Genomic DNA, 17,377 nt, shown 5'->3' on the forward strand with positions numbered 1-17,377 from the left:
CATGAGAGGGCTTAAAACCCCCAACACGGGAATCCAGGCACTCTGGCAAGGCACAAGAGCGGTTGGCGTTGAGGCTCAGTTCTTGGCACTAAGCCCCCTGAGCTTCCTCATCTTGGCTACGCCCCTTGATAATATCAATGTTCTTAATTCAAGAAGACATGGGCAACCACATCTTCCCACTTATTGCATGCGATGCCCCAAGTGTGGTAGGTGGTCAAGAAGCTGGGGATAAAAGCCCAGAGCGATGAGTAAGCTCATCCCCATGGGGGCTAATAAACAGGCTCAAAGGCTTGTTTGTTCACTAAACAAATGGCTTCAGGTTCAGGCCGGTCAACTGCGGCAGCTGATATCAGCTGTTTCTCTCTACTAGACTGAGGCAGTTACATAATCTGTTGTCAATTTGAGATGTTTTAAGAGAGAAGGGGTGGAGTTTAGACTGTCGATAAGGTCACAGCTTGATGGCCTCATTTGAGGCCGCTAGGGAGATAAATAGCTCACTGGAGGTGGGATACAGACTCGCTCCCTGCGAGACATTTCTGTTGACGAGACACGTGGAGCTACGCTAGAGCTCTGGAGCCGGAGGCATCACATGGAGACCCTGCCAGCTCTGAGATGCTCCCACCGCCACTGGATCCACAGACCTTCCACCACTGACTGTGATCTTCCTGCATTCCACATCACTGCATGTGTTTGGGGAGTCTGAAGAAGAATTTATGGACTGGTCTCGGACATATGGGCTAGTGTCAGGCTTATGGACTTGATCTGGGCGGGGCTGTTTTCTCAATATACAATTGCTCTTTTATAGAAAACGCTTTCTTATACACACATGAGTGTCTATGGATTTGTTTTTCTAGTCACCCCAGACTAACACATGGAGACTCTAAAAATTGGCTAGTTCTTGCCAACCCTGAGCAGAAAGAGTTCATGAAGCAGGAAACGGGATTCTGTCCATTTGGATGGACCAAATCTACTGACTACATAGTCCTAGAGAAGCAAATAAGATGCCTCCAGTCCCAACATGTCCTGAGTTGGAGTTCCTTTTAGGCTAGAAATGACTTCATTTTGCCTCCTCCAAGTCTTCCATCTTGGAATGGTTTGGAGTCTGTCACAGTCTGGAAGGAGCCGGGTGGCACTCAGGGTTGGCATGAGTTGAATCCAACTCCCTGCCCTCGAGGCCATGCTGACTCAGAGCGCCCCCTGCGGGTTTCTGTTTACTAGAGTAGCTCCCTTGGAGCTGCTGATGGTTTCGAACTGCCGACCATGCTGATCCCAGCCCAACGTGTAACCACCCTTCCACCCAGGCTCCCCCGCACAAGGAAGATGTGGGGAGCTACCTTCATAAAAATTACAACAAAGGAGTGTCTGTGGGGCTCAGCTCCACTGGAAACACAGGGCGTTGCCAGGAGGTGGAGGTACATCAACGGCCGAACAACAAGCACCGCCAGGTTCTCAGGCTCCCTGTTCCCTCCTCCCAGACTGGGAGGCCAGTGTTCTCCCCACGTCCGAGATCTGGGTGGCTCTATTATTTTTGGTCACACAGCTCCTGATCACGTCTCCCCCTTTGCCTTTCAGAGCCCCCAACACCCCAGCGCACAATCCACGCCTACCTGACCACTCAATCCCCCCATTCCCCTGCTCCTGCCTCGACCATCCTGGCTCTCCAGCCGAGGTTCTCTCCCACAGAATTTCTGCCGAGTCTCCAAGGCCTCCTCAGCCTGGCCTCCCCGGCACCTCCTCCCCATGGCGGGAATTTGATGCATCCCATCAGTACTGCCAGCCCTTTCACTCCAAGAAGGTGTGTCCGAAGGATTTCCGTTGCTGTGGTAAGTCACTGAGTGGCAGCTGAGTCTGCGAGACCCTCTGGGCAGAGTGGATCACAGTCTTCGTGGGACCAGCTCACTGGTCTTTTCTCCCATGCAGCCTGTGGTGGGTGCACACCACCGACCTTTCAGTGCACCCTCAGGACTCTCCAAAGAAGTGTGAGGGCCACCCGTTACACGCAGAACCCAGCTGTGTGTGTGTGTATGTGTGTGTGTGTTTACTGCTCCGAACCTGTATCACATGACTTTCCCCTCACAAGACTCACCAGACCAAACCTTCGAAGCACTTGTTTGAGTGTAAACCAGAGATCTTCGCTGTCTCATAAGCAACAGCCAAAACCAAGCCCGTCCATCCTGACTCCTAGGGACCCCACCCAGGGTTTTGGCACCCCTGCATCTTTATGGGAGCAGACAGCCTGTCTTTCTCCCATGTGGCTGCTGATGGGTTTGAAAGGTAGACCTGGGGTTATCAGGACAAGGATGCAGCGCCATCGGGACTTGCCCTAAGCAACACAGGCTTCTGAAGGGTGGTGTTGACTCTTCCTTAAACCCCTCTCAGCGCCGGTCGAGGGTTAAACTGATAGCAGGGGCCTCACAGGTGGGTAGATGTATAATGCACAGATGGTGGGGGGATGGTTAGATGGCCGACTGATGGCTGGGTAGAGGAGGGAATAGACCGGTAGACTGGTGGGTGAGTGAGTGGATGGGTGGGTGGGTGGGTGGGTAGATGGATGGAAATACCTGTTCGCTGCAGAGGGTGGCCTCTGTGCCATGTTCCTAGCTAATCCGGCAGTGGTACCGTGGCCACCCGCTATGACAACACCGGCTCAGAGTTCTGGCCCCTCGGGTCACCCAGGCACCAGTGGACAAGGGGAGAAGATATGGAAACCATAATTGAGAGCTCCCTGCTCCCACTCCAACTGAGATATACAATTTTGATTCCTGCTGATGTGTCTCCCCTGCAAACACTGCCCGTCTGTCAGTGGAGATGTGTGTGTGGGCAGGATGCTGTACAGCTGCAGGCAGAGCTTCCAGACTGAGAGATCAGGAAGACAGGCCTGGGGATCTGCTTGCAAAACTCAGCCAAGGAAAAACCTCTGGGTCTTGCCTTCTCCAAGTGTGGCCTGAGGCTCAGCACCATTGGCTTCCCAGGGAGTAGGTCAGACACACCGTCTCAGCCCTCAACCCAGCCCCCCGGAACCAGAGTCTTCATTTTATCAAGACCCAGCTATCCATGCGCACATTCAAGATGGGGAAGTTCTGGTCTGAACTCCAAGAACATCCACCGATCCCTTGTCAGCTTTCCCAATCCCCCAGTCGTTCCAAAGGTGAAGGCCTCATCTACCTCCTGAGCTCCAAGGGCCTCATGATGCTGGATCTTCCATCCTGTCCTGGACCCATGTTCTCTGGGAGGTTTTCTGAACCTCTACAGTTTGGATATTCGGGGCCTGAAATTCCCTTGTGTGATAGGTAGGTTTATTGTGCCAACCTGGCCAATAGGAACATGTGGTATTAATCAGGTCACAGTTTGATTGGAGCACAGAGATAAGTTGCTTGGCAAGGCCCACCCTTCTCTCTTTTGCTCTCTGTGATCGGACCAGCATGTGGCTGTTTTAACTAGTTCCCTGCCTCACCCTGTGAGCTACACTACCTGTGGGACAAGCCAACCTGTGGATCGTGTGGCTAGAGCTGAAGACTCCTTTGAGACCTGATTCTCCACGCTGCTGGTGTATACATTGCTTGAGCTTAATGATGTCAGAGCCTGTCGTCTTGCATTGCTTGAGTTCAATATCCCATCTGAGCCTGCTTCACTAAGCTCCTGAGCTGCTGAATGTTGGTGACCTGCCCTTCTGTTTGCTGCCTGTGGTCCTACTGCCTGCATTGCCCTAGGGAAAACTCAACTGTCTGCTCCTTTGACCTTGGACCCAGCAGCTCTCGTGAGTTGAAGGATTTCCAGGAAATTAACTGTTCCACAGAAGTGAGTTGAACTGAGCCCTCTGTTCCGCTGTGTGGACTAATTGGCTGTTATATTCCTTCGTGCTGTATAAATCTATCTTCTATCTATCTATAATCATAAGTGTCCTGGTTTTGCTTCTCTAGAGAACTTCATCTGGGATCATTGGCTTATGCACTGTGGGATGTTCAGCAGCGTCCTCTTCTCCACTGGATTCCAGGGGTCCCCACATCCTTGACCCTAGAGTGTGACCAACAGTATCCCCGATCACTGACAGTGTTGTCTAAGGCAGAAACCACCTCTGGTGGTCACCCCTGTTCTGGGCCGTGAACCAGGAACTGGGGAGCTCCTGAAGTGCCTTCGAAGCCCGTCAGACTTAACATGCAATGGCCCGCATGGAGCTAAGAGCTGGATTTTTTTCCGACAGAACTTGCTCACACATTCCAAGTGACCTGTCCCTACGGAGGGCAGTGGAGGCTCCCAGCTCCCCCTACCACAGAGCTTGACTTTCACAAGAAGGCACCTAGAGTGGTTAGGTGGCTCCCGTCTGGACCAGGTTGCTGCTAGGCAAGCTCCTTGCTGTGGTTGATGTGGTCAAGAGACAAAAGTTGGGAAGACACATTCTTGATGCACAGCGACCCCTGAGGCCATGGGTGCCAGGACTTGTCATCTGGGCTGGCATAGATGGAGGACCCCTGGTGTGCTTTGAGGTGCAAGTATGAAGTGCTGGATGCAGGAAAGGCAGGTCCTCACTCATGACCCTTCAGAAGCTGAAGTCATTCTGGAGGGAAGCATCAGGGTATCATTGCCTATGACCATAAAATCCCAGGGGCCGATGTCCATCGTGGACATATAGTAAATCCATGCTACCATAACCACTTGCCCAACTGGCTCCCAGTTCATGGCAAGCCCAAGCACAATGGAGCCAAACTCTGTTTAGCCTGATGCTATCCCCGTGGCAGGTTGTGCATCGGTAGATCATAGGGATCCCAGGTTTTTCCTTGGCTGATTTTTGGAAGTAGATCACCAGGCCTGTCTTCCTAATCCCTCTTAGTCTGGAAGCTCCACCCAAACCATTCAGCACCATAACCACACACAATCCTCCACAGACAGATAGTTGGTAGCTGCCCTTGAGGTGCATCAAGGCCTCAAACCTTGGTGTGTTAGTCTGGGTTGACTAACAAATCCAGAGACACTCATATGTGCATAATAGAGAGTTTTATATCAATGAGTAATTGTATATTATGGAAACATGCCACCCCAGTCCAGATCAAGTCCATAAGTCTGATATTAGCCCATATGTCCGATACCAGTCTGTAAATTCCTCTTCAGACTCATGCAACACAGGCAATGACGCCGAATGCAGGAAGATCACAGGCCAGGACAGGTGGAAAGTCTTTGTATACAGTGGTGGTGGAAGCATCTCAGCGCTGGTATGGGTCTCCACGTGGCTCCTCCAGTTCCAGGGCTCTGGCTCCATCAGTGTAGCTCCATGTGTCTTGTAAGCAGGAAGACAAAACAGAGTCTATCTGACCTCCAGTGAGCTATTTATCACCTTTGTGCCTCCAGATGAGGTCATCAAGCTGCAACCTGATCGACAGGCTAGACTCCACTCCTTCACAAGTTGACAGGAGATGATGTCTGTCACTTGGGTTGGAGCCTGATGACACCTCCTTGGTATCGAAAGTCTCTTGTATGGAATGAGAGGCACAGTGGTTTTTCTCTCTTCTCTCTCTCTCTCTCTCTCTCTCTCTCTCTCTCTCTCTCTCTCTCTCTCTCTCCTCCTCCTCCTCCTCCTCCTCCTCCTCTTCCTCCTCTGCCTTCTTGCTTTCTGGGCCTCTGCTAGCCTGACTCTGCCTGCTTAAAGGGACTTAGAGAGCTGCCAGCACCCTGACACGTTTCCACCAGCCTTGGATCCACAATACTCTGTACCCGCTGGCCTGTGATCTTCCTGCTTCCTGGTCCACCTTTCTGCACCACCAACCTGCATCTATAGGAGACTGAAGAAAGGTTTATGAGCCAGCATTGGATGCACTAACGGGCTTGAGCTGAACTGGGCTGGGATGACGTCTTGATACACTATAACTTCTAGTAAGCTTTTTGTTACAGATAAGGGAGTGTCACTGGATTTGTTTCTCAAGACAACCCGACCGAACACAGACTCCATGTGGAAGCTGAGTATTCTACCACTGAACCACTACCCCACCACAAGTGCTGGTTTGATTGAGTAATCAGATGATTCCGTGATGTAATTTCAGCTCTGCCCTTACCTCTCATCCATCGAAGTAGCAGGAAGCTATATGTTGCAAAGTTCTTTCTACTTGAGGATAATCAGTAGGTGCCCTGGTGGTACAGTGGCACAAGGTTGAGGGTTCAAGGCAGCAGCTCAGGGGAGCCAAACAAGGCAGTCTGTTTCCTTAATGACTGCTAGACTCTGAAACCCTATGAGTAGTTTGACCCTGTCCTAAAGGGTCATGAGTCAGAATCAACTCAATGAGAGTGAATTTGGTTTCTTCGGTCCGAGACCAATCAACCGGATCAGCCTCTGCCCACAAGTGGCATCTCAGGCACATTGGGAATTTCTCTGAGCACCGTCCCCGTGTGTCTCCAGGGCCCATGGAAACCAGAAGTGTCTGAGCCATTTACAGCAGAGTCCACATGTTCTCTACGCCACTGAGGCACACCGGGTCCTGACTGTGAGGGGCTCGCCCCATGGGGGTGAGGGGAGATTCAAGGTGGAGATGGCAGGCGACAGCAGTAGTGGTGAATGCGGAGGGAGCACACTGCCACTGGAGTAACCCACCACAATGCACCCCATGCGACCATACTGTGTTAATTAGCCATTTTGTCCTGATCCAAGTACAGCCATTTTGCAACTACTGTGATTCTTCTGGAAACTGCTGTTTTCTGTAAGTGCTGGGCCATTGTCATTGATCCTTGAAACAGCCGAAGGTGAGTTGCAAGCCCTGCTCTATTTCTGTAAGGTCTCCTATGACACCACCTGCCTTTGTATCCAAGTCCCCCTGACGCCCCCTGCCCCCATACCTTTGTTCTGCCACAGTGTAAAACCTCCCACTTCAAGCACTCAGGGTCTTGGGAGAATTAGGCTCTAGCCACCCCTTGACCACCGGATAACAAAAACTTACTAACTTTAATGCAAGGCGTTTGTGGGTGAATCGATCTTGGTTAATCAAGCATCGTGTTGGCACTTGGGCATCTGTCGATCAAGTAAAGGGTGAGCTCTGGGCACAGTGAGGGCTGAGGCTGCAAGACTGTGGTGTTGGCTCTTCCAAGGGGTGCTTCCTCCCTCCCTGGAGACTCCAGGGGGTCACCATGGTTACAAAAGGGCGTGGGGGGAGTCGGGATCTCACTTGGGTCCTCAAGTGTTGACACAGAGAGCCCACTCCAAGGAGTAGAAAGAAGTCCCCGGGAACATTGACGGGTTCTAGGGAGAGGCCCATACTTCAGGCTTGGTGGGGTGGCAGTGAAGTTGGGGACAGTGAGTGACATTGGGGACAGGGACATGAAGGACTGAGGAGGTGGGGGCACAGCTGGTCTGCCCACAGAGACGCTGGCTGGGGCAGTCAGCTATGACGTTGAAGAGGAAGGTTGCCTGCCGTGGCCCTAGAGATGAGGGAGGGCACAGACCTGCATCTAAAGCAGAGGGCACTCCGGCTAGCACCCCACCTACGCACCCTCGGAGGAGGCTAGAGGGGAGCCTGAGGGGAGCCAGGGACACACCAACTATTCTGAAACACCTGAGGAAGGCTTGAGCGAGAGTCAGGAAGGCTGGAGAGAGGGGTCAGGCGGGAGGCCAGGGGCCTATGAGAGCAAATATGGCAGGTGCAAGGTTAGGCGGCGCAGAGGGAGCTGTGAGGTAGAGGGACCAGGCAGAGCTAGACCAGGCCATCCTGGAGCTCTGGGGTAGGCCAGGCGCGGAGGGAGCTGGGAGAGGGCAGCGTGGGTGTGGAGTCTGACATGGAGGTCCTATCCCGGACAACTGTAGGTGAAAAAATTAAGGACCCAACAAGGACAGGATCGCGCCAGGTGGGGCAACTTGTTCAAGCAGCCAACCATAGACCCGGATTCGGGTGTCCTGGGCAAGGTCGGTCCTTCTTGGACCTCAGTGTGAAGTCTGCTGACCCGGCTGCGCACACCAGCATTCGGGGTCCATTTGTAGGCAGAAGGGGTCCCCTCAGAGGGCGGGGACAGAGACATCTTTCTCTGATGTCTACACAAACCTCCTCTGGCGTTTTAGCCGCCCCCCTTCCACAGATGTGCAAGATGCAGAGCAGTTGCCCAATCACAGGTCAATCCATTGCCCCGTCCCTAACCTTCCTTCCCGTGAGCGTCTCAAGACCCAAGTCACTGGGTGCCCCGCCTGTCCCGCATCTTTTGCTGCTTTGTGGACTTTGCCTCCTGCAGCCAGTTTTCTCAGCACCGAGCTTTGAGCAGGACTCCTCTGTGCATTCGGAGGAGCAGCCCCATAAAGCAGCAAACGACAAGCCTGGTGTGTGTGTGTGTGTGTGTGTGTGTGTGTGTGTGTGTGTGTGTGTGTGTGTGTTAGTTCCACTAGATACACAGGAAACACTGCACGAGACTGAATGATGCACAAGACTGAATGAAGCACAAAAATCATGAGACAGAGTGTGGGTGTCCACGACCAGGTCAACACATGGACACACCTGTTTAAGACGGTTTGCTAAGGTGGCCAGATTCGATCTGAGCATGCCAAATGCAAACACAGCACGGACACAGTGGACAGAGAAGATAGTATGAACACGTACTGGAAATGCACATCCAGTCACGCCAAGCACTGCACACTGCGAGGACCCCAGATGCTGGCCTGACAGGGAACATGGCCTCCCCTAAGGGTCACACCAAATGGGCTCAATGTCCTTCAAGCATGTCTAAATGAAATGGGCCTTGCCTCGGGACCACCTGTCCCCCTTGGACTCAGGACGGAAGTACTCTGATGGGAGAGGAAACCCAGGATGGCCACCCCATAACTGTGGAAATGGCAGTCACTGGGCCTTGGGTGGGATCCTTTCCTTAGTGGGTATCCAATGAAAGGGGACGCAGAACAACTATAGAGTTAGTACCCCAGGGCTCCCCTTGCATTGATATGACAGGTTTTAATCTGGGAGGCAAGGATCTGTCCTGGTAAGAAATGATACAGGAAATTTCCCCCTAGCACCAAGCCCCATGCTCAGTGTAAACAGAGCTCAAATCAATTAAGAAATCAATCTGCACAAAGCAATCGCTCACGGCTCACAGTTGGACTACACTCACACAAACTCCTCCTGTCCCGTTTCTTTTTTTACATTTTATTAGGGGCTCATACAACTCTTATCACAATCCATACATATACATATATCAGTTGTATAAAGCACATCCGTACATTCTTTGCCCTAATCATTTTCAAAGCATTTGCTCTCCACTTAAGCCCTTTGCATCAGGTCCTCTTTTTTTTCCCTCCCTCCCCGCTCCCCCCTCCCTCATGAGCCCTTGATAATTTATAGATTGTTATTTTGTCATATCCTGTCCCGTTTCTTATGTCGATGTGACTGGGAAAATTACTGGTGTTACCAATGCAATCACCTTATACCTCAGGGGAATGATGGATGTCTTTCTTTTGGCTTTTTTGTTTTTCTGCCTTTTTTGTTTGTTTGTTTTTGTACTTGTAGGTTTTTGTTTTTGTCATAATTCAACTGTCAAAGTAAACCAGAGTCATTCAGAACCTATGGACAAGCAGATGAATCCTGGCCCCTCCGCCCTCCGTAATTCTAGGCCCAATCCTAGAACAGTCAGTTCTTATAACACGCCTCTGCTCGACACTCACCTTCACGAAGAGATCACTGAAGATAAGGGCCTACAGGAAAGCGTGGTGAAGAAAGCAGATGGTGCCCGGCTATCAATTGCAATAGTGTCTGGGATCTCAAAAGCTTGTAATCAAACAAGCAGCCATCTGAGTGAGCTGTCAACTATGTTCACATTAAAGAAGCACACCAGTCTGTGTGATCCAAAGATGACAATGACAAAATCCAAATATGAAGAAGGGAAAAGTATCAGAGCTTAAATTGTGAACCCCCAATTTGTAGACGGCTATGGACAGAGGGAGCCCCAAACCCATCAGCAGAGTATTGAGTCAGATTAAGCCTCGGGCAGACCCCCTCTAGCCTCGGGCGAGGGACGCAAACAGCTTACGATCAGACAGAGATGATTGTAACCTTGATTACGGTGGGTCCAATCATGGTATTATAGGATACTCGGCCAGTGGCCTCCTTCTTCACCCAACCTGAATTTGCTGTAGGCTCAAGAATGCCCGCTTGCTTCAAGACAGAAATTTCTTCTCTGGCTTTTAAAATGTTGGTGGTGGTCTTTATTTCTTATTATTTATTTTTATTTTTCTCTTTATATTATTGATTTCTTCTTGCTTTTCTTTTTCATTGTTTCTGTTTGTTTTCCCAGTGTGTGAAACACAGAAGGAGTGGATGCAAAGAGACAATAACTGATGCAAGGGTTTATCAGGGACATGGAGGAAGGGTGGAGGTAGGGAGGGGATGGGATTTGGGAGCAAACAATGAATGCAGAAGGGGGAGGGACCATTAGAACTGATGGTGGTGTGACCCTGTTGGGGGAGCTCCCACCCGCACTTGTGGACTTTATACGCAGCTGGGGAAATAACGCCTGCCCTCCACTAAACCCCAAACAACTGGGGGATCTCCCCTTCAAACGGCTAGGAGAACTCCCACCTACACCCCCAAGGCCCTACAAGTGACTGGGGGAACTCCTGCCCGTTTGTGGTGCTCCACACTGCTGTGGGAACATCCTCCCAACCTCCACAGCGATCTCTCCGACTAGGGTAATTCCACCTGCCATCTACGGTGCTCTACACCAAGGAGGGCACACCCACATGCCCTCCAAGGCACTCCAGATGCAGAGGGAAGCCCTACATGCCACTCGAGGCTCTCCAAGCCCCGAGGGACACACCACTAGGGTGTCCTGGGAGATCAGCCAGTGAAACGCCATCCTTGTGGGCCCACAACCACCCAACCAGCGTCCCATGAGAGGACTGTCCAATGCACATTCCAAATAATGGAATACTGGTTGGCTAGGGTACGAGTGAAACCACAGGAAGATACAGTGGTAGCCTGAGTCCCCCAAGAGAGAGCCCAGTGTTCTTTGACTCTGGAAGATGGCTCCAGGCTCCTCTAAAACAACATGTAAACAGCAACCAGCCCCAACAGCCTCAACAAAAAAGCAGGAGAAACAGAAGACAATGCTGGAAGAAGTCCTGGGCCCAACGATGTGCATGTAAGAAGCAGATATTGAGCTGCCACGGAAAGAGAGCTTCCGAATGCTGCTTGGAGTCATGCAGGATGTGAGGGAAGCATTACAATTACAGAAAAGGAAGAAATGGTAGAGGAGATAAAGGCAACGCACCAAAGGGAAAAACAAGATCTAAGGGATGAAATAACAAAAGCCAGCAGAACTGATTGCGGTGATGTGTCTACAACTCTTTTCAAAAGCAATTTCACTCTGGAAGTGTATGGTATGTGAATAGTATTATCAAGAAAACCACTGAAAAACGAAACCAGAGTTGACCAGTGGTTACCATGGGTGAAGGAGGAAGAGTTTTTGCTAAAGGAACATTGAGTTTGTGTTAATGGTGGTAGAATAAAGGTCCCAGATGCTGCATTTCATGGTCATCACGTATCTTCACTGCTCTGGCTCGGTGCCATCAAGTCCATTCTGCCTCCCTATCCACACAGCAGAACCAAACACCGCCTGCTCCTGCGCCAGCCTCACAATCCGCATGCCTGAGCCCACTGTTACAGCCACTGCGTCAACCCATCTTCTTGACGGTCTTCCTCTTTCCCTCTTCAGTTTCCTTAAATAGGAAATAGAGTTCGTATTTTACGACACTGATATGTTTCCATTAAACAGTAGGGGGTAGAGCCCTGGGGGCTTAATGGTTTATGCATTGTGCTGCTAATTGGAAGGTCAGCAGTTGGAATCCACCAGCCAGCCCATGGCAGAAAAATGAGGCTGTCTGCTCCCATAAAGGTTGACAGTCTCAGAAACCCAAAGGGGGCGTTCTACTCTGTTTATGGGGTTGCTCAGAGTCAGGATCGAGTTGATGGAAGAGATTCATTGGACTCCTACTTCACATCATACACAAAGATCAAATCCAAGTGGAGGTGTAAATAAAAGTAATAAAGCTCTATAAGAAAAAAAATATGCTTCACAATGCTGGAGTAAGCAACATGATCTAAACTGGACTGACTTTAATAGTCCACAGGGTCACCATGAGTCGGCATCCACACCATGCCACAGCAGTGTGTTTAGTTCTAAATGAAGGTGCCAGGTGGTGGAGGAGTAACAGGTGGGCTGCAAACCACAGAGGTGGCTGTTCAAACCCACTGGCCGACCAAGGGCGGAAAGTGAATCTATCTGCTCCCATGAAGAGTTACAGCCTGGGAAACCCATAAGGGCAGTTCTACTCTGTTCTGTAGGGTCACTGTGAGTTGGAATCTACTCAATGACAGCCAATTTGAGGGTTTTGTTTGTTTGTTTTTTAGTATCTGCTTCTGTTAAGATTTACAGCAGCATGAGTCAGAACTGGGTCAATGGCAGTGGGTTTTTTATTTGTTTGTTTTAACTCTAAACGAGGAAATGAATAAGCTGGACCTCATTGAAACATGAGCCGACCTTCATCAAAGGACACCATTAAGAAAATGACAAGGCAAGCCTCGTCCACAGAGAACTGTCTTTAAGACGCACACACATATATCCCACAAAGACATGTTGAAGAATCCCTGCCAGCGGATAAAGAGGGTCCCACTAGCAGTAACAGGCACTTCTGAGATGGGACCTTCCCAAGATGCTCTCCAAAGGGAAAGGAAAATGGGAAAGGTATCAATTTCAGTAGTCCTTGGAGAAACGCAATCTAAAACTACCATGTGACACAGCTGGTGGTGGGGGGTAGTCCTTGGAGAAACGCAATCTAAAACTACCATGTGACACAGCTGGTGGTGGTGGGGGGGGGTGTCTACAATTCACATCATCCAGAGAATTGGGTCTTTGTACCTGGATCCTGAGAAATTCTGTCTCAACTCTGGGCATGCCCCCAACGGGCTGGAGTCCCAGACCACACGTGAGCATTTATGCTGAGGCGGAAGCTCTAGTTAGATGGTTAAGGTCAAGGGAAGAAGTGCCGCCTTGGCAACTGTTGTCAGAGATGATGTGGAGAGTTACCACTAGAATGAGCTGGTGTGTGTGGCACAGAGACACCCAATCTGCCACGACAACCACGCGAGAACAGCCTTTACTGTTCACCCATTACACTGGGTTTGATTGTCCTTTTTTATTTGGAGAATCTTGAGAGATGTGGGCCAAAGGTGAAGCTTTCTACTCCTGTAAAGAATGACCTTTTCAATAACCCACAGGGGGAGTTTGACCCCATCTTGTGCGGTGGCTGTGCGTCGGCCGGCATCAACTCGGTGGCCATGAGAGTTGGGGTTGGGGAGAGTAAGAAAGACAAACCTTCTTATTTCTGAACCCTGAAAGTCCTGGCTTCTCTGTACAGAGCCGTCTCCTTTGAGCCTATGTAGCTTCTCATACATTGTACACTACTTCATCACAAGAAGTCCTCACACCAGTGAGGTCAGCCATTGGTGATGCATGTCCTACTGTCATGGTACCCGCAGGTGACAGTGTGGCTAAACTTTCTGTCAGGACATAAAGAGAATTCTCTTTTCTTCAGCCTCCGGTTAATCTCCCCCACTTTCCTTTAATCCTTCTTCAACAGTCTCCTGGAGGTCACTGGGGGTGGAGTGGGGGTAGGTTGACATCTAGTTGTACCCAGCTCATGGTGAACTCACACAGAGTAGCATCCAATGTTGTCCAGTCCCATGCTGTCTTCACAATCCTCGGCCCATTGTTGGGAATTCCAGGGTCATCAGGCCTCTGTTAATAGTCTCCTCTTAGTTCTCCCATTCCCATGGAAACTATTGCCACGATTGTAGGTCTGTTACGGCATACCCTGCTTCCTGGGTCCTGGCTATGGGCGAGTCATTCTGGGATACATTTAGGTCACTAATTGACTCCCTAAATGGATCCCAAAATGTAGGAGTTTACAGCAAGCGTTGAGCCTGCTCTGGATTCTGCAGGGCAGGGATTTGTAAAGGCATAGCAAGCCAATGGCTGGTCTCTATCCAAGGTATCCAAGAGCTCCCCTGGAAGGCTCAAGGGACTGACTCACCTGAGGGCTCATTCGCTCAGATTATGGGCAGTTGATCCTGTCTGGCCCTTGGGCCTCAGTTCCTCTTTGTGTGGACGTCTCTACCTGGGCTGGCCTGGCTCTTGTCATAGCATTGTAGCCGATTCTCGAGGTGAGTGTCCTGAGAGAAAGAAAGTGAGAAGAGCAGATGTCATAGAACGGAAATGAACTCCACTCCATGTGAGGGCTGTTTGGGAAGAACATATGAGGTCAAGGGAGGAAAAAATACTCTGGCTATTTTACGGTGTTATATTTTCATAAAAGATTACTCCACAAGAGAATGAAACTGGATTGGTACCTACATTTATCTGACAGGATCACTACACTTCTCAGGAAACTGAACAGAAAAGAATAATTCAGATGCCTTACCTGATAGAAAGACAGGAAAAGAAACAGAAATAACAGGAAATGAAAAGCATTAAGTGAGCCCTAGAGCACACGGACTTCACTCTTCTCGGACCTCTCTCGCTTCCTCCGCAACCATGTCTGACAGACCCGAGATGGCCGAGATCGAGAAATTCGATAAGTCGAAATTGAAGAAGACAGAAACGCAAGAGAAAAATCCACTGTCTTCAAAAGAAACGATCGAACAGGAGAAGCAAGCAGGCAAATTGTACTGAGGCGCCGCCGCCAATATGCACGGTACATTCCGCAAGCATTGCCTTCTTATTGTCCTTCTTTTAGCTGTTTAACTTTGTAAGATGCAAAGAGGTCGGATCACGTTTAAATGACCCTGCTGCCCCTTTTCACATCAAAGAACTACTGACAACGAAGGCGGCGCGCCTGCCGCTCCTGTGGGCCCGGCTGGCTGGCAAGGGAGGAAGAGAGCTTGCATGTTGGTGAAGGAAGAGCTGGGTGGGGCGACAGTGACTAAATATCTAGAATAAAAGCAGCGCTGGCTCAAGGTGTTCTGCAGGCGTAAAATGCAGTTTAATCGGAGTGCCATTTTTTTTGTTCAAATGATTTTAATCATTGGAATGCACGATTTTTAATATGCAAATAAAAAGTTTTAAAACCTAAAAAAAAGAAAGAAAAGTATTAAGTGAAATGTTTTTGTTTTTTTTTTTTTAAGAAAAGGAGAAAAAGTAACACTGAAATGGATTCGGAGCCTCTAGTGACAAGTGAGTTCATTTCAAACAGCAAAAAGGTGAGATGATATAAGTAAATCCTAATATAATCAGTATAGTCCATGTTAAGGCAGAAGATGCTCATTCCTCATGTTGGAATATCAGGAATATAAAGCTCCCGAAAGCTCTGCACACAAGATAGTTGGGGAATCAAAAGCCACTTAGACAGTTTGGAAATAAAATGATGGACGATGATAAGTCAGAGCAAGGGGAACCAAATAAAGTTAGAAAAGCATGCAGGTAAAATAAATTTGAAGATGAAAAGGTATCCTATAGGATGCAAGGGGGGGGGGGAATGAGTAACCAAACAAGAGAATATACTTAACAAAGAAACATGTACTCTTAACACAGACTCCCAAACACATATCAAGCAACCACCCGGAGCTGCGGCTGAGCCATTGACCTTTTGAAAATGAAACAGGAAAGAGAACAGAGAAAGACTGAGACGTGGGAAAGGGCTCTGATGATCTCCCTGGTGCTGCTGGATACAGCCATGCCTGAAGCCCCTTCCACCTTCTGGAGTTCCCATTCTTCAAGTCCTGTTTTGGCTTTGTTTTTGTGTCTACACACACACACACACACACACACACACACACACACACACACACACACACAGAGGCAGTTTGCCACTTGCCACCCAAAGAAAGCTAAAGAATGCAGCCACGTGGAAGCAGAGTGAATGGTCCTGGGTGTTAGCAATTGGAATCTCAAGGGAACAAAGAACTTCCCACCTTTGTTCTCCCGTGTTCTCTCGGAAGAAGATCAGGCATCCTACTGCCCACTGCCTGGGGTCAGTGGGAGACCCATAGGGCTAGGCCTATCCAGGGAAGGATTAGCTGAAGTAGTCCCTGTCTGTCTCTCCTACCAGACCAAGATCCCTGAAGGCAGCATTTTGCCTGACTCATCCTAGCCTGAGACGTGCACCTGGTTCACAGCAGGTGTCGATCTATTAATAAAGAAACACAGGTCATTCTAGTCCCACACAGCATTACAGTCTCGGAAACCCACAGGGCAGTTCTACCCTGTCCTATGGGGTCGCTATGAGTCGGCATCCACTCTCGATGACAGTGAGTTAGTTAGTTGGTTGGGGAGCTGTAGTAAGGAATCCTGGTGGCAAAGAGGTTAAGCATTGAGCCACTAAGGTCAGCTGTTCAAAACCACCTGCCGCTCCATGGGAGAAAGATGAGGCTTTGTACTCTGATAAAGAGTCAGAAGCCCACAGGCACAGTTCTACCCTGTCCTATAGGCAGTGAGTTGGTTGGGGGTTTTCTGGTGGCGGGTAAGCCTGGGGTTGCTAACAGAAAGATTCAAAGCCATCAGCCACTCCTCGGGAGAATGATGTGGCGATCGGCCTCCGTAAAGATGGCAGCTTGGGAAGTCCTGCTGTATCCTGTGGGGTCACTGAGTCAGATGGACTTGATGGCAGTGACTTTGGTTTGGTGGCTTCTGTGCCAGCCTCCACAGAGCAGTTACAAACCTGGGCACAAGTCAAGCCCCATGTTGATATTAAATACTTAAAGCTTCAGGGAGCCATGTGCAGGACGAGGCTGGTGGACAGCATCGCCGTGTTGACTCAGAAAAGGCTCCCATTGGCTCATGGTGGAGGGAGGGGGCCAGCAGATGGAGGAGACAGTTGACCACCCTCTAACCATTAACCAGCAAAGAAGCTGGGAACTGGATTTATTGGCAGCTGCATCCGCTGACTGACGCTGCCCCTGAGGGAATCCAGGACACCAGGACCTGGGACAGAGACCGAAGCAGCAGGAACAGCCAGCCGTGAGTAACCACACCCGGGCCCGCCATCCTTTCTGTTCCGGGCAAGACCCATATTAAGTCGACAAGAGCAGCCTGCTCTGTTTCAAAGGCAGGCAGGTAGGTAGATGGATGGACAGAAACATGGATAGAAGAACAATGTGCAAATGTACGTCTATGTATAGATATGAGGGAGGGAGCCGAGGTCTCAGGAATCAAGGGGGGATTTCCCCTCGGAGGCTCATCCCCAGAGACCTAGATTTTCTCCCGGGAGCCTGCCCCGCTGGGGGCTGTCCCCAAAAGCTGTCACAAAGAGCAATTCCCATTCATTGCGAGAGCTGAGACTCCCAAGCCCAGCCAGACAGCCACTGTGTGTCGGAGCCGAAGTCTGAGCCATCCCAGGCCTGGTGCCTGCAGTGTCCCTGCTGGTGCTCAAGGA

The 17,377-nt window shown here is 50.0% G+C and overlaps 1 protein-coding gene across 1 annotated transcript; it reads left to right on the forward strand.

Moving 5' to 3' along the window:
• Positions 1 to 14,490: 14,490 nt before the first annotated feature.
• On the forward strand, positions 14,491 to 14,923 carry LOC142425755 (thymosin beta-4, Y-chromosomal-like). Its single transcript, XM_075531100.1, has one exon. It carries the CDS (start codon positions 14,542 to 14,544, stop codon positions 14,677 to 14,679), a length of 138 nt encoding a protein of 45 aa, XP_075387215.1. The 5' UTR covers positions 14,491 to 14,541; the 3' UTR covers positions 14,680 to 14,923.
• The last annotated feature ends 2,454 nt before the right edge of the window (positions 14,924 to 17,377 follow it).

This window comes from Tenrec ecaudatus, chromosome 14 (genome assembly GCF_050624435.1).
Source record: "Tenrec ecaudatus isolate mTenEca1 chromosome 14, mTenEca1.hap1, whole genome shotgun sequence".
Lineage (NCBI taxonomy): Eukaryota > Metazoa > Chordata > Mammalia > Afrosoricida > Tenrecidae > Tenrec > Tenrec ecaudatus.